Genomic DNA, 25,391 nt, shown 5'->3' with positions numbered 1-25,391 from the left:
CCCCCTGCTATGTAGCCTCCCTGGTTCTGTGGGTTGCAGTCTGATTGTTCTTTATTTTATATCTGGTATCCACTTATGAGTGAGTACATACCATGTTTGTCCTTCTGGGTTTGGGTTACCTCACTCAGGATGATATTTCTAGTTCCATCCATTTGCCTGCAAATTTCATGCTGTCATTGTTTTTCTCTGCTGAGTAGTACTCCATTGTGTATATGACCACATTTTCTTAATCCATTCTTCAGTTGACGGGCATCTAGGTTGTTTCCAGGTTCTGGCTACTACGAATAGTGCTGCTATGAACATAGTTGAGCATGTATCTTTGTGGTATGATTGAGTATTCCTTGGGTATATGCCCAAGAGAGGTATGGCTGGGTCTTGAGGTAGATCAATTCCCAATTTTCTGAGAAACCACCATACTGACTTCCACAGTGGTTGTACAAATTTACACTCCCACCAACAGTGGAGGAGTGTTCCCTTTGCTCCGCATCCTCTCCAACATAGATTGTCATTAGTGTTTTTGATCATAGCCATTCTGACAGGTATAAGGTGATATCTCAGAGTTGTTTTGATTTGCATTTCTCTGATGACTAAGGATGTTGAGCATTTCTTCAAATGTCTTTCAGCCATTTGAGATTCTTCTTTTGAGAATTCTCTGTTTAGGTCTTTAGCCCATTTTTAAAATTGGATTGTTCAGTATTTTGATGTCTAGTTTCTTGAGTTCTTTATATACTTTAGAGATCAGCCCTCTGTCAGATGCGGAATTGGTGAAAGTCTTTTCTCATTCTGTAGGCTGTCTTTTTGTCTTATTGACCATGTCTTTTGCCCTACAAAAGCTTCTCAGTTTCAAGAGGTCCCATTTATTAATTGTTGTTCTCAGTGTCTGTGCTGTTGGTGTTGTGTTTAGGAAGTAATCTCTGGTGCCAATGTGTTCAAGTGTACTTCCTACTTTCTCTTCTATCAGGTTCAGAGTAACTGGATTTATGTTGAGGTCTTTGATCCACTTGGACTTGAGTTTTGTGCATGGTGACAGATATGGATCTATTTGTTACCTTTTACATATTGACATCCAGTTATGCCAGCACCATTTGTTGAAGATACTTTCTTTTTTCCATTGTATAGTTTTGGCTTCTTTGTCAAAAATCAGGTGTTGATATGTGTGTGAATTAATGTCAGGGTCTTCAATTCAATTCCATTGGTCTATATGTCCATTTTTATGCCAGTGCCAAGCTGTTTTTATTACTATAGCTCTATAGTAGAGCTTGAGGTCAGGGATGGTGATGCCTCCAGAGGTTGCTTTATTATACAGGATTCTTTTAGCTATCCTGGGTCTTTTGTTTTTCTATATGAAGTTGACTATTGTTCTTTCCAAATCTGTGAAGAATTGTGTTGGAATTTTGATGGGGATTGCACTGAATCTGTAGATTGCTTTTGGTAAGATTGTCATTTTTACTATGTTAATCCTACCTATCCATGAGCATGAGAGATCCTTCCATTTTCTGATATCTTCTTCAATTTCTTTCTTTAGAGACTTAAAGTTCTTATCAAACAGGTCCTTCACTTGTTTAGTTAGTGTTATCCCAAGGTATTTTATATTATTTGTGGCTATTGTAAAGGGTGATGTTTCTTTGACTTCTTTCTCAGCCCTTTTATCATTTGTGTATAGGAGGGCTACTGATTTTTTTTGAGTTGATCTTGTATCCTGCCACTTTACTGAAGGAGTTTATCAGCTGTAGGAGTTCCCTGTTATAATTTTTGGGGTCATTTATATATACTATCATATCACCTGCAAATAGTGAAAGTTTGACTGTAGCATGAATCTTAAAGGTACTTATTAATAAAATCAAAGCTGAGGCCAGGTATTTGGGGTGAATGCTAGAAGATCAGAGAAGAACAAGCCACAGCCATCTCACTTTGCCAATTCCTCATCTGGTCTTATTTCCTCAGACTGGAAGCCTCTGTGTCCTCATCCAAATGGCTCTCAGCTGAACTGCTGCTCAAATACCTAAAAGCTTAACCAGGCTCTAGTTTCTGGTCCTCACACCTTATATACCTTTCTGCTTTCTGCTATCACTTCCTAGGATTAAAGGCTCACTTCCTGGGATTAAAGGTGTGAGTCACCATGCCTGGTTGTTTCCAGTGTGGCCTTGAACTCACAGAGATCCAGGTGGATCTCTGCCTCTGGAATGCTAGGATTAAAGGCGTGTGTGCCACCATTTTCTTGCCTCTATATCTAGTGGCTGTTCTGTTCTCTGACCCCAGATAAGTTTATTGGGGTGTACAATATATCAACCACATTTGACTTCTACCTTTCCAATTTGTATCCCCTTGATCTCCTTTTGTTGTCTTATTGCTCTAGCTAGAACTTCAATCACTATATTGAATAAATATGGAGAGAGTGGACAGCTTTGTCTTGTTCCTGATTTTAGTGGAATCGCTTTGAGTTTCTCTCCGTTTAATTTGATGGTGGCTGTTGGCTTGCTGTAAATTGCCTTTATTATGTTTAGGAATGTTCCTTGTATTTCTGATTTCTCTAAGACCTTTATCATGAAGGGGTATTGGATTTTGTCAAAATTCTTTTCAGCATCTAGTGAGATGATCGATCGTGTAGTTTTTTTTTTTCTTTCAGTTTGTTTATATGGTATATTACATTAACAGATTTTTGTATGGTAAACCATCCTTGCATCCCTAGGATGAAACCTACTTGGTCATGGTGGATAATTTTTTGATGTGTTCTTGAAATCTGTTTGCCAATATTTTGTTGAGTATTTTTGCACCAATGTTCATGAGGGAGATTGGTCTATAATTATCTTTCTTTGCTGCATCTTTGTGTAGTTTGGGCATCAGGGTAATTGTAGCCTCATAAAAAGAGTTTGGCAATGTTCCTTCTGTTTCTATTGTGTGGAACAGTTTGAAGAATATTGGAATTAGTTCTTCTTTGAAAATCTGGTAGAATTCTGCACTGAAACCATCAGGTCCTGGGCTTTTTTTTGGGGGGGGGAGGCTTTTAATGACTGTTTCTATTTCTTTAGGAGTTATTGGTCTATTTAAATAGTTTATCTGGTCTTGATTTAACTTTGGTATGTGGTATCTATCCAGAAAATTGTCCATTTCTTCCAGATTTTCCAATTTTGTGGAGTACAGGTTTTTGAAGTATGACCTGATGATTCTCTGGATCTCCTCAATGTCTGTTGTTATTTCTCCCTTTTCATTTCTGATTTTGTTGATTTGTGTTCTTTCCCTTTGCCTTTTAGTTAATTTGGCTAGGGGTCTGTCTATTTTGTTGATTTTCTCAAAGAACCAACTCTTGGTTTCATTGATTCTTTGTGTTGTTCTCTTGGTTTCTATTTTATTGATCTCAGCTCTCAATTTGATTATTTCCTGGCATCTGTTTCTCCTGGGTGAGTTTGCTTCTTCTTGTTCTAGAGCTTTCAGTTGTGCTGTTAAGTCACTAGTGTGAAATTTCTCCATCTTATTTATGTGGGCATTTAGAGCTATGGATTTTCCTCTTAGCACTGCTTTCACAGTGTCCCATAAGTTTGGGTAGAGAAACAGTATCTTGAAAAGAAAGAAATGTCAGAGCAATCCTTGGCTCTGACTGCCTCTTCATACTAAACATGTGAGGTGTCTAGATAGTCCACTGAATTGGCTCTTGTGCTTTGTAAGAGTGTTCACTTAATTTTATACAGACAAAGCTGGGTCATGGCCAGGAAGTTTCCCTTTTTAAGTGTTTAGGTTTGGGGGGGAGGGGTTTTCTTCCTTGAGGAGTGTTAGATTGGTTACTTGTCTCCCGTTATGGAAGCCCTGGAGTACTGCGGTACTGCCGTGAGTGTGCCATGCCAGAAACCATAGATGGACATGATTATGTCTTTCTGCAATGTCATAGTTGATGAAATAACAATAAATTCACAAGCTATATCAGTTTTATTGTTAACCGTTTGCCAAGTAGTCTCTGTCTTCCTTGGCCATTGGCAAACCAAGGTCCCTTATCCCAATCTTAATTACTAATATTAAATCTCACATCACACATTATACCTCACACATACAGTAAATACACAAATAACCAGAGAAGAAAATAATAATAAACCCAGTAGGAGGGGCTGGAGAGATGATTCAGTGGTTAAGAGCACTTATTGCTCTCACAGAGGACCATGGTTTGATTCCCAGAATGGCACCTCACACCTCTTCATAACTTCAATTCCAGGGGATCCAGCACCCTCTTCTGGGCTTCATGGACACCAAGCACACTGCAGTGCACTTGTATATGTGCAGGCAAAAACATCCATACACGTAAAACAAACACACACACACACACACACACACACACACACACACACACACACACACGGTGGGGAAGAGAGAGAGAGAACTGCACAGAGCCATGTTGTCAGGAAAGCTGGGATTCTGTGATAAACAAGCCTCAGGTCTTAGTATTGAGTCCAGCTGGAGGTGAAGTACCATGGAGCCATGGAAAGGGTTTGGTGTCTTTATGGGATACAGGTGATCGGGCTGCATCCTTCCCCCCATGTGATGTGATCTATAAATCCTTAGGCTTAGTCTTTCTAAAATGATTTTGATATGCCTGTGTGCCCATCTGTTCCCAGTCTACTGTTCTCTTAGTCAGGGTTTCTATTGCTGGTTTGAAACACCAGGACCAAAAATGCAAGTTGGGGAGGAAAGGATTTATTTGGCTTACACTTCCATGTTGCTGTTCATTATTGAAGGAAGTCAGGACAGGAACTCAAACAGGGCAGGATCCTGTAGGCAGGAGCTGATACAGAGGCCATGGAGGAGTGCTGCTTACTGGTTTGCTCCTTATGGCTTGCTCAGCCTGCTTTCTTATAGAACCTAGGACCACCAGCCCAAGGATGACACCATGCACAATGGGCTGGGGGATGGGCCCTCCCCCATCAATCACTGATTAAGAAAATGCCTTACAGCTGGATATTACAGAGGCATTTTTCTCAGCTGAGGTTCCCTCCTTGTAGGTAACTATAGTTTGAGTGAAACCTAAGACTAGCCAGCACCACTGTGGTAAGTTACCAGGTGGTTCCTTTTTCTCTTAGGAATAAGTGTGTCAGTCTGCCTCCTGGGTGGTACTGGACAAGTAACATCTAAATGCGTGAGATGCAGAGCATTCCTGCTTCTGCATTTGCCCTCAAAATGGAGCCCAATACTGCTTGTGAAATGGAGTCACCTGGGACAAGGCACAGATGGACAGACACCGTGTACTCAATATGGAGTCACTTAGAGCAAGGCATAGCATGATCTCAACAAGTCCTTTTCATTTTTCTTTCTCCACTTTAGAGGTTTGGTGGTATCATCTGTTCAGCCACACATTCCTAAGGATGGGTCCCACCAGCCCCAAGGTCATTTCCTTTAGTTCTGACAAAGTGGGCTTCTCTGGCTGTGGCAGGCTGGCACTCCACTGAACCAGTAGCTTTCTCTTTAGTACCTTTCTTCTCCATGTTGTTTTCTTTTTTCCCATCTCTAGTCTTAGATGATTAATGTTCTCAATGTGCACATTAATTCTCTTGATAAGAATCTTGCCCTTAGCCAGGCATGGTGAAGTACACCTTGAATCTCAGCACTCAGGAGGCAGAAGCAGGCGGATCTCTGTAAGTTTGAGGCCAGCCTGGTCTACAAGAGTGAGTTCCAGGTCTACAAAGAGAAACCCTGTCTCTGGCCGGGGGGGGGGGGGGGGGGGGGGGGTGGTGGATAATCTTACCCTTAATTTTCTGTTTACAACAGTGCCAACATCATGAAGAGTGATAGTGTAGACTCTCATAGTTTTGCTGTGATAATTTACAGGGTGTTCCTTTTTAACAGTATCCATCCTTGATGTCTACTGTATCACCCATCTTACAGATGTGGCCAAAGGACAACTCCATGTTTTCTAAATGGCCCAGAGAACATATATATAAATATATATATTTATATAGTGCACCTCCTCTCTACCCTTGTTTTCCATTTTGGTGAGTTACCAGAAGATGGTGGTTCAGCCCAAAAGACAAGTCCTCTCTAAATGATCCATTTGCTTCACTGGTTTTCCCAGATGTTCACAAAACCAGAGAGTAGTAGCCTGTAGATTCTTTCCGGTGGTGACTGCTATTTGAGGGTGAGCTTGTTTTTTTCTGTTTTGACTTTAACTTTTGTGTTGTTAGCTTTTAGGGTATTCGCAGTCCCTCTCACTCAGCCTTGTTGCTCTCTCAAGCCTCACCCCTCCCCCATGAAGAAAAGCTAGATCCTCTTAGAGAGATCTCTTCGATTGTTGTCATTTCCTCTCCAAAACTATTACCACCCCAGTTTCTTCCCTGGGAGTCAGATTTTAGATTGTCAGGCCCCAAATTAAATAGGCTGGGCATGGTGGCACATGCCTTTGATCCCAGTCCTTGGGAACGAGTGACAGACAGATCTCTGTGAGTTAGAGACCAGCTTGATCTACATAGCCAGTTCCAGGCCTTACCACTGTTACAAGGGCCAGAGTTTGGTTGAAGCACCCATGTTGGGCAGTTCACAACTATTTATAATTCCAGCTCCAGGAGGATTCAATGTCTCTGACCTCTGTGGGGACACACACACACACACACACACACACACACACACACACTTCAAAATAAAATAAATCTTTAAAAGTGACAAATTGAAATTTTCATAATTTCTTCACCCCTATGGCTATGTATGTCTTACACATTCTCTAGGGCATTCAACCAATTTTGAAGACCACTGGCTAACAAAGGAGCCTGTCTTCAAGAGGCTATACAAGGACAGTGGGATATCCAAAAGAAACTCTAGTCTTCAGCTGCCACCTCAGCTTTTCCATGTCCTGGTGGTGGCTGTTGGTGGTTTCATCAGCCCAACCATAGAAGGTGGTCCTGTACTTTGGAATATGTGACTCTGTGGCAATGATTATTTTGTCACAAGCTTTGGGAAAATCCTTGGCTGAGGCTCAAACAGGAATCCAATTTTAATGTCCTGTTTATGATCCTGTGAGCCAGACCTAAGAAGCCTTACACTTTGTCTTTTAGAATCTGGTCCAAGGTAGCTCATTAGTGCAGTGAGTAGTACATCACTTTAGTCTTATAAAACATGATCCACAGCCCCAGACTAGTCTACGGCAACTGCAGTTCTCAGGAAATACAGACTTCCTTCTCTTTTCCCTTTAGAAACAATTTGTACTTTTATTTCTGTTTGTTTTTAGGAAATAGACAGCAAGATGCAAACATTGTAGTCTGAATTTCCCCACCATAGAGTGTGAATGCTGCTCAGGTCTTTGGCATGGGTGGCTCTGCCATCTTTGATGCCTTGCATAGACATGGCAGGGCTCTGCCCAGCAGCTTCATAAATAATGGCAGCATAGAGTAAAGACATGATATGTTTCAGACACCAGCCTCCCCTTGGTTTATAACTAGAACTGACCCCATATCCTGCTTCTAAGAGCACCTCTCTCAGAACGTGGGTTTCCCTTTCTTTACTGTGTTGTGCCAAAGCCTAGTCAATGAACATCTGTCCCATTAGTTTCGTCACTGGCCATATCTTCTCTTTGCCTAGTTACTTTGACTGTGGTTGACGTATGCTGGAGTCTACAGTTCTCCATCACTGTACAAGGAAAAGAAAAGAAAAAGCAGAACATGCCCCATTTGGGCTTAAATTCCTGATTCCAGCTTGTTTTCTCCTGTGTGGTCTTTCTCTTCATCCCAGAGTGTAATACAAAGTCCATCTGACTAAGTTCCCTGGTGGTAAGATTCTGGGTGTAAACTTCTACTAGATTTCTAAGGAACAGGGCTATAGTAAGCCCTTTTCTTTTGAGATAGTAAATAATCGAATACAGTTCTCTCTGAAAGTATGTGATCTTTATTTAAGGGAAAAGAAAGGTGACTTTGGCCTCGTGAGTAAAAATAATAATTACAGTTCTCTTTTTTAAAGTGTTTAGTATAGGCCAAGTACTATTCTAAATATTCTAAACACAAAGATCTCTTTGCATTTAAAATTTTGTTTATTGAGACAAGGTCTTGCTATATAGCCCAGGGTGGCCTTGAACTCATGATCCTTGGACATGATACTTGTTTATCATAGACCAACTTTCAAATGTAGGCAACTGTTCACTGTCATGGGGTTCTCACCTATATTCCTAGAAGCCTTGTCTTCAACAGCTGCCTCATGTATACAGCACCACTGTTTTTTGTTGGCTTTTTGTTTGTTTGTTTGTTTTTGTTTTCGAAACAGGGTTTCTCTGTGTAGCTTTGCGCCTTTCCTGGAACTTGCTCTGTAGACCAGGCTGGCCTCGAACTCACAGAGATCTGCCTGCCTCTACCTCCCGAGTGCTGGGATTAAAGGTGTGTGCCACCACCACCCGGCATCACCACTGTTTTTGTTGTTGTTGTTGCTGTTATTGTTGTTTGTTCTCCAAACACTGGGGTTCCATATATGATACTGTTTGAGAAGAGTGTTTCTGTTGCTAAAAGCAAATCTCACCAAAGCAGCGAACCATGTACTACCTGGGGCTCCTGTAAACATTGGAGATTTCATTTTCTTGTAAAGTAGGTTCCACTTCTAGAGAAGAAAAAGGCCCGTTTTCCTGTCAGTCAAAGATGTTACCTCCTACCCAGTGGAATCCCTTGGGCATGAGCATCGTTGCCAGGAGACTATTAGTAATCATTTCACAGTCTTAGGGGATGAGAAGCTAAGTCAACGGCTGATCACGGTGAACATCATCTTTTTTCCCTTCATAGAGAAACCCATGCTGCAGAGCAGGCACTCTCTAGATGGCTCCAAATTAGCAGAGAAAGGTGAAACTGCTCAGCCGCTGTGGATAACATTGGCGCTGCAGAAGCAGAAGGGATTCCGTGAGCAGCAGGCAACTCGAGAGGAGAGGAAGCAGGCCCGCGAGGCCAAACAGGCCGAGAAGCTCTCCAGAGACACCGTGAGTACCCCGCTCTGTTTCCAGCATTGCTGCCCTGCGCTCAGCTTGCTTCTAAGTCATGGGATATATTTTTAAGATGCTAACTGGAGGTGCTGTTTAGAAAGGGAAGCAAAGTGAGTAAATTGACCACCTTTAAATCAGGGAAGCGTTTTCCGGCATCAGCTGTTACACTTCATTTGGTTTTACTATGCTTCTAGGTGAACCTTTGGCAGGACCTAAAATGTCTGTATTTACAGCAGCGACTCACATACAACGGTTACAGTAGTGCCCTTGCCCACCGATCTGAGGTTTCACTTTCCATGGTTTGGATGACTTGAAGGTCAATAATGATCTAGAAATACGAAGTGGAAAATTCCAGGGGTAACAATTCATAGGTTCAGATTGCCATTTGGTGTGACGAAATCTCTTGTTCAACTCCATGAGGCATGAATTCTCATTGTCCGGTGTATCTACACCGTATATGCCACCCACCAATCAATCACCTGATGGCCATTTCGGTTGTCAGATCCACTATCACAGGGTTCCAGTGTCTGTGTTCATCCTATTTTACTTAAGAATGTCACCAAGGTGTGATTGTAATGATCCTGGAGATTAACACATGCCAAGAAACTGTAAGGCTTACTAAGGAAAGAAAAAGAATCCCAAGCCAAAGTGATTGAAATCCAAGGTAAGGATGAAACAGAGCAATCAGGGGTCAGCTCTGTCTCTGGTTTTAGACCTCCCACAGGATCTTAGACTGTGTCCCTCTTGGAGAAGGGAGACTACAATATGTGGGAGACATGGAAGTGAGTTTGTGCAGTGGGCGGAGCGTATCAGGAACCTTGTTCTATGACCTAACTTTATGATCATCTAGCTGGGACTCTTTCTGAAAAGTAACTTCCCATCCTGGGTACATGGCCCCGAGCCCTCACTGGAGGCCTGTCTTGAACACACTGCCCACAGGTGCAGCTGGGGCGCTCAGAGGTCATGCACTGAAGACATGCTTTCCCTGTCATTCCCAATGCAGGTCAATGTCAGCTCACAGCCTGGAAGCAGTCGAGTAAGCAGAGCTGGTTCCCTGCACAAGCCTGCCACTCCGTCAGAAGAGAAAAAGCCCGAAACGGCAGTGTCCAGGCTCCAGCGCAGAGAACAGCTGAAAAAAGCCAACACTCTTCCCACATCCGTGACAGGTAGAGAGCAGGTCCATCCCTATTGGCCTCTCCTCACTGTTTTCCCTGAGAGCATCTTGGTTTTTCACTGTGCAGTGACTTGGCACAGCATCTTAGACATCAGAGTACAGGCTCTCAAGACCCAGCTGTAAACTCTGATGCTGATGCAGACCGCAGGGATTCCCCAGCTGCTCTCAGTGGACAGACAGTAAAACGCCTTTAGAGTCATCTCCTTGAGGTTTGTAGCCTTTACTACCTTTTATGGTGTAAATACTTCCACTGTGGCTAATTTGAAGCTGCTAATATGACACCAATTGGTTTGCCCTGGTTTCTGAACATTTAACAGTACAATGTGAGTCATCACCAGTACCTCCCTGCCTATCATCCAATTTTATTATCTATCTATCTATCATCTATTTATCTATCTATCATCTATTTATCATCTATCTATCATCTGTCTGTCTTTCTATCATCTTATTTATTTGCTACAGCAGGGAATAGCATATGCCAGAACATTAAACAGAGAAAGAGATGAGTATAATAGGATTGGGGAAGGCAAGGTGTAAAGTTTAGATCAACTGGAGTGAGCCTGGGCTTGGAAGTAGACCCCAGGGGCCTGTCATCTGATATGACAAAGTTCAGATAAGTGTGTAGAAGCTGCCACTGGCCCTCTCTGTGGAGGCTGGAAATGAAAACTGCCCCTCTGTCCTAATGCCTCACAGCTCAGATGCTGCAGTATCTCCACTGATGGGATTCCAAGAGGAGGTCTCTGATTGGCTCACTTTACAGAGACCATTTCCTCTGCACTGTGTCCGTGGCATTAACAACAGCCATCTCTACTGGTTTATTTTTTTATTTTTTATATATTTGTTTCTCGAGACAGAGTTTCTCTGTGTAGCTTTATGCCTTTTCCTGGATCTCACTCTGTAGACCAGGCTGACCTTGAACTCACAGAGATCCACCTGCCTCTGCCTCCCGAGTGCTGGGATTAAAGGTATTCACCGCCACTGCCCGGCTCTACTTGTTTATAGCACATGAAAGATGTGAAAACTAAACTGTCCCAGTAGTTGCCAACTATTTCCTCATTACAAGTCACTGGAAGATGGGCAGTTCTGAGTTACATGTACTCCCAGGGACTAACAGGGCACCCGCTTCTCCATGGGGCTGTGTTGTTCCCCAGAGAGCATAGCTGTCTTGGCCCCTTTTCCGGTGGCTAACAGAATACCCAAAGATGGGTAACTTATAAAGCTGGGAGGGCCCTGTGCTACTTCATTTTAGGTTGGAAAGCAGATGGACAAGTGTGTACACAGGGAGAGAGAAAAAGCAGATGAGCTCCTACAGCAGTGTAGGAAATCATGAATCTACTTGTGAGGGCTGCCCCCAGCACCCAAGCACACACCACTAGGCTTCTGCCTCCCAACACTGAAGAATTCAGTGCCTCCACACTAGTGAATTAACATTCCTCCGTGTGAACACTGGAGAGAGAGTTCAAACCGGAGCTGTATCTAAGCCGAAGCCCCAGCCTCACCTGTGCCTTGGCCGCCTGCTACCCGAGGTCTGGAAATGTGGACGTGTTAAAAAGGGTTTCTCTACTTCGTGGTGGAATGGGGGAGCGTATATACCAGAACTACCTTAGAACATTGGTCTCTGGGACCTCTAAGCATTCTTTCATTTGCTCTTATGTTGAGGGTTCTAAATGTTAGGACTGAGACGGAGAGCTTTTTGTTGTTGGTTTTTTGTTTTGTTTTGTTTTTCATAATAAAGTGGGAGCTGCAAGGCCCACGAGGTCATTCCTTTCTCTGGCCAATTGGAAGTATACAAGGATTATCACACCTTATAACAGCGCTAGCTTAACAAAGCAGGCCTGTGTTTGAAGTGCTTGTCTTCACGTTCAGTTAGTATGCCGAGTTCTAGAAGCATATATGCTGACCCTGTCCCTGGGCACCCAAGGTGTGACCCCCCCCCCCAACCTCTTTCAGGGAATCTCCTCACAGAAGCCTAGATCTCTAGCGAAGAAAGAAAGCAGGATAGCCTGCAACTCTTAGCCCTTGGGAACCTAAGTCAGGAGGATGACCATGAGTTTGAGGCCAGCCTGAGCTACTGTGGTCTCAAAAAAAAAAAAAAAAAAAAAAAAAAATGGGGCGAAGGAATTACTAGATGAGACATTACAAGTCATAACAACTGGCAATGGCTTCCCCTTGGGGCTGTGGTAGAGAAGCTAGGAGACACTCTGTGGAGGAAGTAGCTTGCTGTTAACCTCACCACCTTTCCAGGCCCCGTGGCTCACACCTGTTATCTCAACACTTGGGAGGCTGAGGCAGGAAGACCAGGAGTTTGGGGCCGTAGAAGTTCCAAGGCATGTACTGTCATGCCTGGCTTCAATTTCTTACCTCTAAATAAGTCAAAATCTTGTTCTGGAGAAGAGACCACCTGGGGAATGTCTGCTAATGGGCACAACATTTCAGAGAGGTTCAGTGGTAGGAACCTTTAATCCCAGAACTCGGGAGGCAGAGGCAGGTGGCTTTCTAGGAGTCTGAGACCAACCTGGTCTAGAGAGCGAGTTCCAGGACAGCCAGGACTCTAACACAGAGAAACCCTGTCTAAAAAAAAATTTTTAAAAATAAAAATAAAAAAAAAGAAAGAAAAGAAAAAGAATCTGTTCTGTAACACGGTGGCCATAGCTAACAGCCCTACTGGACTCTTAAAGTGCTGAGAGTAGATTTTGAATGTTCTTACATGATTTTGTGAACAACAATTAGCTTGGTTGTGTGTGTGTGTGTGTGTGTGTGTGTGTGAGAGAGAGAGAGAGAGAGAGAGAGAGAGAGAGAGAGAGAGAGAGAGAGAGAGAGAGAGAGAGAGAGAGAGAGAGAGACAGAGAGAGAGAGACAGACAGAGAGAGAGAGAGAGAGAGAGAGAGAGAGAGAGAGAGAGAGAGATGTGTGTGTGTGTGTGTGTGTAAGGGAGAGAGATGTGTGTGTGAGAGGTGTGTGTGTGTGTGTGTGTGTGAGAGAGAGATGTGTGTGTGTGTGTGTAAGGGTGAGAGATGTGTGTGTGTGTGTGTGTGTGTGTAAGGGTGAGAGATGTGTGTGAGAGAGATGTGTGTGTGTGTGTGTGTGTGTGTGTGTGTGTGTGTGAGAGAGAGAGAGAGAGAGAGAGAGAGAGAGAGAGAGAGAGAACAGCATCCCATGGACAGTAAGTATATATAAGTCTATTAATTAAAATGTTTGTTTTTATGTGGTTCTAACCATTTATTTCTCTTTCCCCTTGAAACAATGCAGTAGAGATCTCAGACTCGGCGCCCCCAGCCCCGCTGGTAAAAGAGGTCACCAAGAGATTCTCCACCCCAGATGCTGCCCCCGTGTCTACAGAACCTGCCTGGCTGGCTTTGGCCAAACGAAAAGCAAAGGCCTGGAGCGACTGCCCACAGATCATTAAGTAAACAGCGACTCCTCCCAGGTCCACGGCCGGTCGCTGGCTCTTCTCTTGCCCCTTTTTATTTATTTATTTTTTATATGAGGTACAGAAACCAAGCTAGGGAAAAGAAGCATGTTTTATAGGTTCTAAAATAATGTTCAGACACTGCACTGGTGGTGGTCATTGTAAAGAGTGTGTATTTGCACAACCCTGGGTCCTGGTGCCTTGAGCTCACCCTAGTTCTCAAAAGACAGTTTTGTCTGAGGGACCACATGAAGCAAAATCTGCAAATGAGAGCTCAGGAGAGCCTGCCATGCCCATCCATGGCCTTCTCATCCATGCACCATTTCAGAACATATCCTTTTGCCAATCTCTGTAAATCTTTTTTGATTCTCTACTATTCTATCCAAAACATTTGTCCTACTGTGTTTGCATATGTAACAGTGACGTATGTTCACATGTACATAAAACATGGTGTCACTCTCCTGAAGGCAGTAACTGGAAAATAAGGAAAAGCTGGCTCCCAACTCTGTGCCTGTGTCTGGTTTTCATGAATTTTTTCCCACCCTAAAACCACAACATAGCAAATCCATTCACACTCATACTCCATGGTATGCCCTGTCATACCAGTACCCTTTTAAAGACACAGGGACCATTTGGCCTAGCTGGCTCCTAAGGAACATCTGTATTTAATTTGGTGAAGAAAAGGAAACTCTGTGCCAGAGTTGTCTCTGAGAATCTCCATGTAGTACGGGGGCTCTTCAGCAGCCAGGCATTCTGATATAACCCAAACGTTAAGAACCTTGTGGTATGACAACTCTGGTGCAATCTAGCTTTTCACACTAGGAAGAGAAGGCTGGTCCACCCAAAGATGCAAAAGTGAGACAAGAAAACAAAACCATCACCCCAAACAGCCTTCTCTGTAAGATAGTTTAGGTTGCTGGCAGTCCACGCCTCTGGAATTTCCCCTTGGCCTTTAGGGAAAATGAACAAGCCAAGATGTGTAACCTATTTGTTCTAAGGACTTCCTTTATTGTACTTGAATAATTCAGAGTCGAATGTTCCAAAGCATTCACCTTGATACCTTTAAAAAAAAAGAAGCATCTCAGAGTTTTACGTGGCCTTGTTATCATACACATGTGCATACAAAAAAAAAAAAAAAAGGAACTTGACAGTTTCAAAGCCACATGTACTTATGTTGGATTCTCTAGATTTGCTTTACATGACACGAGACATACCAACAAATGCCTACATACTGCTGGTACTCACTTTGTATTTCATGGTGTTGGCATATTTTCCTTTCATAGGTGCGGACTCTCTGCCCAGTGCAGGGGGAACTGCATCCCTTTTTTCTCCCACACTGACACGTTTGATAGCAGACATCACTCCTTTTCCTCTGTGCTTACTTATGCAATGTGCTGTTATTCTGTCTACGAGGCAGGATGACAGGGATGCTGTTTACCACATAGAAACCATTTTCTCTCTAGAAACAGTGGCTCAGCTTCAGAAGCAGCTGGCACGTGTGGTCAAGTGGATAGCTGTACTGTTGCAAGTTGGATTTAGTGTTATAGATACTGGACCTTCCGACTGTTAAGAATCAATGTAAACTTTTTTGTTGTTACTACTACTGTAAGCAACTAATACTCCACTGCACGTTTCCCACACTGGTATCCATTTCTAAGTTTTATGTGTAGACAGTTGTTAGTTCAATGATTTCCTCACTGATATAATAACACTTTTGAATGGGAATCTTCCCAACCAAAGCCCTAGAATTATAGTACCACAGTGATTCTTCCAAACCGACTTCTTCTTCCATCCTCTCAACTTTGGCTAGCACCACAGTCCTGGCAGTGAACAGGTACAGAAATAAGATGGCTAAGAAAGAACAGGGCTGGGCATGGTGGTGCACACACCTTCTACCCTAGCATTTGGGAGGCAGAGGCAGGTGGATCTCTGTGTGTTCAAGGGCAGCCTGGTCTACAGAATGAGTTCCAGTCCAACCAAGGTTACATAGTGGAGACCCTGTCTTAGAACAAGCAAATTAAAGAAAGTCTAGTAGATGAGTCAACACTGACTTGATACCATGAGCCCACACACAGTACATGAACCAGCTTAGTTAAAATGCCCCACCCCTATCTTTAAAGGAGAATCTACTGAGGAAAGGGCCGCCATCGTTCTTGCTAACAAGTGCATCTTTTACATTTCATGTGCAAGTCGCCCCAGACCTGCACTAAATACCAATGAAGTGTTAATCTGCTTCAGCTGTTGCACTTTTCTGAGCAACACACTATGGGGAAGTTCTGTGAAAACAAAAAGTTCAAGACTTTTTTTTTAAATGAATGACTGCTATATTAAATAGACAAGCTTTTTTTTTTTTTTTTAAGTTTAAACACACTTCTTATGGTAAGGTTATAGATGATTAACCTCTGTTCATAGACTTATATATGGAAATAGTCTTTTGTTTACTTTAAAAATGTTTCAAGTGCAATTGTTTCTTATTATCAAACCTGATTGATTACCATTAAATTCTCGTTTTAGCTGGTTATCTACAAATGTATGGTATGTAGCCACTGTCTCTTCTTGTGATGTTTAGTTTGCTTATTTTAAAGCAGCAACATTAGCTACAAGTGTCTTGCAATATTTTTACCAACAATAAAATTAAGTAGATACTTAATAAAAAATTCCTTAGTGTGATTTTAATATTATTTTAAGATTTTGGTTGTATACAGTTTGAATGTAAAAAAAATGTCCATTATTTAAGGGAAAAGACCTTTCAATAAAATACTGACAAGACCTTTGGCACTGATGAAATGTCCTTATTAAGCTTAAGTTCTGACTGATCTCAATAGCTATCTATGAGCAGTTTCTTATTTACAAAGTTTTGGATGAACAAGGAAATTTTCAAGTTGTTTTTAATGTGACTTTATTTTTCCCATCCTTGTTTGGTTTTTCTCTTTGCTCTTTTGGGGACCCGACACCCAGCTCCCAAATAAATCACACATGGAGGCTTATTCTTATCAATGCTCGGCTTTAGCTTGGCTTGTTTCGAGCTAGCTTTTCTTAATTTTAAATTATCCCATCTACCTTCTGCCTCTAGGTTTTTTGTTTTTGTTTTTCCCCTTTTCTTACTTCTATAATCTTACTTTCACTCTTACTCCGTGGCTGGCTGGGTGGCTGTGTGGCTGTGCAGCTGGGTGGCTACCTCTGAAGTTCTCCTCCTTCCTCTCTTGTTCCCTCTTCCTTTTCTCCTAGATTTCTCCTTCTATTCCTTCTCCTGCCTCACCATTAGCTATTCAGCGCTTCATTAGACCATCAGGTGTTTCAGACAGGCACAGTAACACAGCTTCATGGAGTTAAACAAATGCAACATAAATAAAAGTAACACACTTTAAAATAATATCCCCTGACATGCCCCAATATACCCAGTGGACAAATGTATGAACAAGGCCCAATGCTCATCTCAATTCCAGACAGGAAGTGAGTGATCTGAGTCTCAGATAAAATGATCTTGCAGTCTCCTTACTGTAGGCCACAGCTCAGCAGCAGCAGCCTCAGCTGAGGGCCAGCTACCACAGGGCTACACCTGGACCCTCTGAGCATCTGACCTGCAAAGACAACTTAGTGAAAAACTGTGAGGTTGGCTTTGGGCTGCATAGCAAGAATGACAAATGCCTAAAGTCACCATATTATCATGTCAAAACTCTGTGTGTGTGTGTGTGTGTGTGTGTGTGTAACATGGGCATTTTTGCCTGCTTAAAAATACTAAATAAAGACCTAGGTTATAGTCCAGTGATAAAGTGCTTGCCTAGCATGAACAAAGCCCTAGGTTCAAGTCCCAGCAATGCACATACATGTTCCCTCCCTCTCTCTCTGTCTTTCAAAATAAGAAACATAGGTTGATAAATAAATCCTACCTTTAAAAACCTTTAGCTCAGTCCTCAGGGCTGTTCATTGGTTAAGAGTTCTTGCCTCATACAGAGGACCCAGACTCAGTTCCTAGCATCTACATGGTGGCTCACTCCAGCTACAGAGGTTCCCATGTATTCTTCTGGTCTCTGGAGGGAATGCACACACATGGTACACTTACATACATGTAGACAAAACACAAAAGATAAAAATCTTTTTAAAATTTCAGTATAAATAGTAAATGTTGTATTCTAACTCACAAAATATATTCTGATCCTTTCTTTTCCACAGAGATCTTTAAACACCTGGAAACTGACAAAACTACCTTAATGTATTAGGGTTCTCTAAAGAAACATAACTGATCAGATATATTCAGCTAGGTGGAGAGAGAAAAGAAGGGTCATTTACCTACTTATTGTGACATGTACAGCCTAATATGATGGCTCCAGAGAACCAACTGATGTCCATAAAAGAGATCTAAGACCATGAGGTTGTAGAGACTGGCAAGTGTACCCACCATGTGTTGTTCACACAGTACAGACCTGTAGAACCTGTGGTATAGTTCAATTCAGATAAAGGCCAGAAGACCAGGAGCCGATGATGTAACCTGCAGGCCTGAGAAGCAAGGGGGTACATTGCTGCTGCTGATCCTCCTTCCCAAACCAGGAGCTCTGGTGTCCAGGGGCATGAAAATGTTGTGAGGCTTGCTCAAGAAGACAATTTTCCTTCCTCTGCCTTCTTCTATCCAGACACTCACTATTGACTTCAAATGCTAACCAGTTTATAAACAGCCTCACATCCCCACCAGGAACTAGTGTTTAACTAATCGTCTTTGTCCACTTTGCCCATGACTGAATCTCACAAACTGACTATAACAAATAAAGGTTTATTTAGCTCTCAGTTCTGAAATCTGAGGAGCTCAAGGACCAGTGGCCACATCTGATTGTATGTCCCTTTACTGACAGAGACTTTCTGCAGAGTCCCAACCAAGGTGATGCTGGGTATCACACGGCAAAGCAGAGCACACTGGCCTGGTCTCTCCTCTTACAAAGTTCCAGTTCCTCGGGGTCAGAAGCATTGCCCGCTCCCCCCCCCCCCCCCCCCCCCACAACACACACACACACACACACACACACACACACACACACACACACACCCATGTAATCTTAATCATCGCTCCGAGGTGCCACCCCTTAGTACCACAGTGGAGTTATGTTCCCTCCAACCTTAATTCCACACAGTAGGGGTGTTTTAATGGAGATCTTTCAAGCCAGAGCAGCATCCTTTTGACCCATTTAAAAAAAATGTTTCCAAAACATACAATTAACCATCTGTCCTAATTAGGGTTACTATTGCTGTGATGAAACACCATGACCAAAAGCAAGCTGGGGAGGACAGTGTTTACTTGGCTTACACTTCCACATCTCAGTCCATCACTGAAATCACTGAAAGAAGTCGGGACAGGAACTCAAACAGGGCAGGAACCTGGAGGCAGGAGCTGATGCAGAGGCCATGGAGGGGTGCTGCTTACTGGCTTGCTCTTCATGGCTTGATCAACCTGCTAAAGAAGCCAGAAACACCAGCCCAGGGAGTGGTACCACCCACAATGGGCTGGGCCCTCCCCCATCAATCATTAATTAAGAAAATGCTCTACAGGCTTGCCTATAGCCCTATCTTATGGAGGCATTTTTCTCAGTTGAGGTTTCTGCCTCTCAAATGACTAGCTTGTATCAAGTTAACATAAAACTAGCCAGCACACCATCACACATAATTAAAAGTGCTACAAAATACACCAGGTGTGGGCTGGAGAGATGGCTCAGCGGTTAAAAGCATTGGCAGCTTTTCCAGAGGTCCTGAGTTCAATTCCTAGCAACAACATGGTGGCTCACAACCATCCATAATGCGATCTGATGCCCTCTTCTGGCCTGCAGGTATACATGCAAATAGAACATCATATATATAAAATAAATAAATCTTAAAAATTTCTTAAAAAACTACAGCAGGTATTTTGTCCTCTCGTCCTAGAAGCTCCTGCTGCTTCCATAGGAAATAAACATGGCTGTTCTCCATTGAAGTACACAAATTCCTTAACCAAAATAGAATCTTTAATATAAAACCATCCATGTAGCTTTACAATATTTCCATCTCACACATATATACTTATAAGGACTTATTGATTACTTTTATCACCACACAGTAAGTCCAAACAGTAAATGTAATTATTCCTGCACCCAATAATAAGCATCGATTCCCAGACCACAGGAGAAGAGAAGACTTCCCCAGGGAGTTCATACACACTTCGAAGCTTTCCACTCTGAGACTCAAGGATCCACAGTTTCCCATCAGTAGATGCAGCTGCCAGCAGAGCTTCACCACTACCACTCTGGTTACTGAAAGCGAAGGGTGTGGCGTACACCCTCGCTGTGGTCTCAAATTTCCACTGGAGGTGACCTTCCATGCTACAGCAGTAGAGAAAGCAATCGTGGGAACCAAAAAATAGTTCTTGTTCTGATGCTGAGATACACGGTGACGAAAAGACTGGTCCTCCAGCAGAGAGGCGCCAAACCTGTAAGGGAGAAGAGGAGCAGAGTCAGTCATTCACACAGATGGAAGAGGTGAGACGGAGACAGCGGAGAAACTCAGATCCCCAACCTAATGCCGCCTTCCGGAAGGCATCCTCCTCACACTAGACTGATCCAGTGGTAAACCAGGACAAGACACACTACAACATGACAACATTGTTACAATTAATGCTGAGCGGACTTGAGAATTACTACTGGTATGTTCAGAGACACCGGGTTTAAAGAAAAAAAAAATCACATTAGGTCTTCAATGTGTGTTATTAAAAACAATCTTGGACGGGGGTGGAACTTGGCCTTGGTTCCAAATCCACTCTAGAAAAAAGGAAAAAGGGAGAACTCAAGTTTTCCAAGCAAAGCGAGAAGGAGCTGGACTGAAAAGAGTTGAAGTGGAGACATTTAGAGCGTTAACCAAACTCTGTGCATTGCCTGGTGGCGCACACCTTTAATCCCAGCAACCAAGAGGCCGAGGCAGGCAGATCTCAGTTCTAGGACAGCCTGGGCTACACAGTGAGCTCCAGGACAGCAGGTGAGACCCTCTATCAAAAGAAAAAATTTAAAATACACACACACACACACACACACACACACACACACACACACACACACACGGTAGACAGTGGATGAGGAAGACATAGACATATCAACCTGAGACCTACACACCTAAACAGAGAGAGAGAGAGAGAGAGAGAGAGAGAGAGAGAGAGAAAGGGAAGGAGGGAGAGATCCATCAAACAAGGGCTGGGAATGTAGCTCCCTAACGGAACAGTGGCTGATCCCTGGGTTCAGTCCCCAGCTGGGGCTGGGCTGCCTACACTCAGAGCTGATGAGCTCTTCCCACCTGCTCTCCCGAGTGAGTGAAGCAGAGCAGGCTTCCGTCCACACAGCCGATGCAAACGTACCGCCGGCAACACCGGGCGGAGGAGAAGAGCGGCTTCCCACAGGAGTGCTTCCAAACCACGCTCCCAGTAGCCTGTTGTGGCCAAAGCGATTGACAGCGTCAAGAGTCATTTTACTAATCAAGTACCTTTACCATCTTACAGTTACATTTATTTGTTTATTTATTTATTGTGTGCGCGTGTGCGTGCGCGTGTGTGTGTGTGTGTGTGTGTGTGTGTGTGTGTGTGTGTGTGTGTACACACCACAGGGCACATGTGGAGGTTGCTGGACAGACTGTGTGAATCTCTCCTATCCTGTGGGAAGGAGTTTGAACCCACGTTGCCAGCCTTGGCAGCAAGTGCCTTCCCTACAGAGCCATTTTACACCAAACGAGAAATCTTCAGGGCTAGAGATAAGCAGCAGAGGTGACCCACTGACACTGTCGGCGAGGCTGGCACACGCACAGTCAGGAAACCAGTGCTGCTTAGGAGAGCGAGGACACGATGACAGTCAGCCCAGAACATAAAACACAGCAAAACTAACACAAAGATCTAGCTTTAAGTTTTGTTGTCCCAGGGTTTTCCAAGACAGGGTTTCTCTGTGTAGCCCCGGCTGTCCTGCAATTTGCTCTGTAGTCCAGGCTGGCCTCAAACTCAAGAGATCCACCTGCCTCTGCCTCTCAGATGCTGGGATTAAAGGTGTTCGCCACCACCACCCAGCTAAGATGTAGCTTTAGAAAGGAAAAACAATTTTAAAATTAGAAAAAAATTAACAAGATCTATCCTTACAAGGACAAGAAGCATTTTTGCTGTTGCTTGTTTTGTTTTTGTTTTACTATAAAGGGTCTCATTATCTAGTCCAGGCTATCCTGGAACACTATGTAGACCAGGCTAGCCTGGAACTCTCAGCAATCCACCTACCTTTGCCTCCAAGTGCTGGTATTAAAGGTGTGCACCACTATGAGGGATAGAAGTTCTTAATATGAGTACGGAAATCCTGTCTAAAAAGTTTAGAGACAGTCTGGAGAGAGGGCTCGGTGATGAAGGGCACGTGGTCTCACAGATGACCCGGGTTCGATCCCCAGCACCCACACTGCAGCTGGCATCCACTCGCTATTCTAGTTCCAGGGGATTCCATGCCCTCTTCTGACCTTGTCAGGCACCAGACACATGTGTCACACATACAAACAGACACACATACAGATACTATGCTTATATACACAAGAATAAATCTTTTTAAAGGTTAAAAATAGTTGAAGAAACAAATAAAAGCATAAACTCATGTTTCCTTGTTTTTCCAAATAATTTCAATCATTTTAAGTGAATTCTACCTCATTAATATGGGGATTATATTTAACTGAAAAGTACTGGAACTTTCAAACATCAAAATGAAAACTAAAGATAGGTAATAAATTAACCCATTACTGCATGCCTACAGGATGTACAGCCAGGAGAAGTCCCCGCAGGGTAGCACAGTACAGATGATGTGGACTCTGGCTCAAACACGGAGAAGAAAAGAGCGCTCCTTCACATTTCAGCTTCCAGACACACTTCTTTTCCTGCAAATAAGAATCTGAATTAATTGGGTGGCGCTTGTTGTTAACAAATCCATATACAATGTAGCTACATTTTGGTTCATCTCAACTGTATGTTCTGTTTTGTTCCTCTGGAGGGCTGGGATTGAACCCGGAGCCGAGCAGCTGTTGGCGCCAGAGGAATGCTGGTTCTTCTCTTTTCCCTGCCCTCCCTATTCTCTCTCAGAATCCTCCTGCCTCGGCCTCCTCAGTGCTGGGATTTCGGGCATGCACCAAGCCAGGTAAGTTAGTACAGAGGCAGCCAAGGCCATCACTGACACTGATAACATATTAGCATCTTCCCTTTTGATCACCCGGTGTGCGTGCATGAGCGTGTGTGTCTGTGTGTGCATATACTCATTCTGAATACACAACTTGGTATGTTTCTTTCACAGATTTTATAATATGACTTAAAAATAGTTTTGATACATTATATTCAAAATAAAATATCTTTCTTCCTGATCTAAAAATATTAGACATCAATTACTCAGTTTATAAACAACTTGGTGCATATATCTGTCTATGTTTCTGATTATTTTGCCAGGATGGAATCAAAGAAAATAATTTCTTTGGTCAAAGGTTATAAAGATTTACAATCATACTCCTTCTTTATGACATTTACTTACTGTTTGTGTGCACATGTGTGTCTGTGAATCATAGAACACCTTTTTTTTTAGGCATGGAGCCAAGGATGATCTTGCATTACTAAGCCTCTTGAGTGCTGGGATTACACATATGCCAGCTAGTTTATATGGTTTGAGACATCGAGCTCAAGGCTTTGCGCATGCTGGGTAAGTGCTATACCAACTAAGCTGTGTCTCTAGCCCTTCAACTGTCTTCCTTGGCTTCCCATCACAGAGCTGCTCCCTCTCTCCTGGACGCTGACTGCCAATCTGTGGCACCGTAATGTATGTGTCTAAAGCTCAGTGTCTCATTTCGTTACTCTGAATACTAACGGCCGGAAACATTTCTGTCTTCAGCAGCTTCTTCCTGTGTTTACGTCCCTTGTTTTTGTTTCCTGAGTTTTTCTAATTAACTTATATTTACTCTTTATTTCTACTCATGCCAATTAGTAAGTTTTGATTCACTTTTATTTCAAAAAACTACCGCAGCCTATTTCTTGTAGTTTTTATATAAATTTATATTTTCACGTAATGGGATCTTAAAATAGTTTACTGATATCTTTGGTGTTCTTCCTATTACGATCATTCCAAATTCTTCATAGTACAGAAATGATTTGAAAGGAAGCTAAAAATGTCTAAAGATGTTTAAATTTGACTAATCACTTCTTTCCAGACCAAATGTTATGCTTGGGCTACAGTTAACAGCTGCTCCCACTGAAGGACACTTGACAGTTACTTGCGTTTTGGTGTTTATGGCGTGACACTGATGATGAGGTCAGTTCTTACATAAATGTCTAGAGCATATGCATGCTGGTCATGAGAGCCGACGTAAACGAGTCCTGTGGTAGGATCCATGGCTGGTGAGCTTTTGACAGCATCTTCAGTAGTAAATGCCCAATATTGTTCTCCACTACTACTTTTTAGAACATAAACTAATCCATTATAACAGCCTACAGAGAAACAGAACATAAAAGATGAGGTAGAGATACACTGACACAGAGTAATTTAAGGTTGGCAATGTGTATTTACACTCTTCTTACATATTTATGTTCACTCATCTGATGTACCTTTCAGCAAACATAAAGCGGACACTGAACAGCAGTCCCTCCTGTAAAATCCTGACTTAGTGTTGGTGTGGTGGTGCATGTCTTTAACTCAGCCCTAGGCCTTAGCCTGCTGAGTGCTGGAGATACTGATGAACACTTCTGGCTTTTTTTTTTTTTTTTTTTTTTTTTTGGTTTTTCGAGACAGGGTTTCTCCGTGTAGCTTTTGCGCCTTTCCTGGAACTCACTTGGTAGCCCAGGCTGACCTTGAACTCACAAAGATCCGCCTGGCTCTGCCTACCGAGTGCTGGGATTAAAGGCGTGTGCCACCACCGCCCAGCTTCACTTCTGGTTTTTTAATAGTATTACGACCAGCAAGACAGTCAGTAAAGGCATCTGCCACCAAGCCTGACATCCTGACTTTGACCCCCAGACCAACATGGGGGAAAGAGACCCAACAAGCTGTCTCTGACCTCATGAGTACAAGTACACACCCACATTGACAGACCTGGATTCAAATCCATCCTGGCTGTGGTTGTATAAATTACCCAGTGTCACAGAGCCCAGGTTACTCTCCTTCTATGCCAACAGTTATTGTGACAGTTCATCCAAGGAGGATGTTTGAGAAAAGCTAACACTAATAACAACCAATATCCACTGGGTATTTTCTTTTTCTTTTTTTTTTTTTTTTTTTTGGTTTTTTTCGAGACAGGGTTTCTCTGTGTAGCTTTGAGCCTTTCCTGGAACTCGCTTTGGAGACCAGACTGGCCTCAAACTCAGAGAGATCCACCCGGCTCTGCCTCCCGAGTGCTGGGATTAAAGGCGTATGCCACCAATGCTCGGCCTCCACTGGGTATTTTCTAAGTATCAAGGCTTTTTCTTTTGAGACAGGGCCTTTAGCCCAGGCTAGCCTCAGGTATCCTATTAGGGGAGGAAGACCTTCTGATCCTTCGGCCTCCACCTCCTGAGTGCTGGGATTACAGGTGTGTATCATCACACTACCTGGTTTATACAGTGCTGGGGACTGAACCCATGGCCATGAGCATGCTGGGCAAGCATTCTACCATCGGAGCCACATCCCCAACCTACTTTTCCAAATATTTTAGCATAATTATATCCACACTTATGGATGACATGAAAGCAGATTAACTTAAGGGGCAAAATTTCAAAGTTACCATGTGGCAGCATCAGGATTTAAATCTACGAGCCAGCATTCTTAGTAACTCCACTGAACTTCTTTTCCCAAGTGGTAGCCATGGATGAGAGGGTAGTTTGGGGATCTCAGACCTTGATGTAGGGATTGGAA

General features: G+C 43.1%; 2 protein-coding genes across 4 annotated transcripts in view; one reads left to right on the top strand and one right to left on the bottom strand.

The window, feature by feature from the left end:
- Positions 1–14,652, top strand: part of Cracd (capping protein inhibiting regulator of actin dynamics) — a 231,613-nt gene extending 216,961 nt beyond the window's left edge. Inside the window, 3 exon segments of the mRNA XM_036200554.1 lie at positions 8,730–8,920; positions 9,927–10,089; positions 13,347–14,652. Coding sequence (XP_036056447.1) covers positions 8,730–8,920; positions 9,927–10,089; positions 13,347–13,507 — 515 coding nt within the window. The 3' untranslated portion in view covers positions 13,508–14,652.
- Positions 14,653–19,471: 4,819 nt separating this feature from the next.
- Positions 19,472–25,391, bottom strand: part of Aasdh (aminoadipate-semialdehyde dehydrogenase) — a 32,748-nt gene continuing 26,828 nt past the window's right edge. For 2 of the 3 annotated variants that reach the window (XM_036201542.1, XM_036201540.1), the window contains exons 12-15: positions 23,829–23,992; positions 22,282–22,404; positions 20,809–20,940; positions 19,472–19,954 (exon numbers count right to left, since the gene is read on the bottom strand). In XM_036201542.1, the coding sequence (XP_036057435.1) occupies positions 19,559–19,954; positions 20,809–20,940; positions 22,282–22,404; positions 23,829–23,992 (815 nt within the window). In that variant the 3' untranslated portion in view covers positions 19,472–19,558. The remainder of the gene's footprint in view (positions 19,955–20,808; positions 20,941–22,281; positions 22,405–23,828; positions 23,993–25,391) is intronic. The other variant, XM_036201543.1, reaches the window with a different exon arrangement.

This window comes from Onychomys torridus, chromosome 10 (assembly GCF_903995425.1).
Source record: "Onychomys torridus chromosome 10, mOncTor1.1, whole genome shotgun sequence".
Classification (NCBI taxonomy): Eukaryota; Metazoa; Chordata; class Mammalia; order Rodentia; family Cricetidae; genus Onychomys; species Onychomys torridus.
Note: the sequence above shows the minus strand (reverse complement) of the source record. Positions and strands in the feature narration are given on the sequence as shown.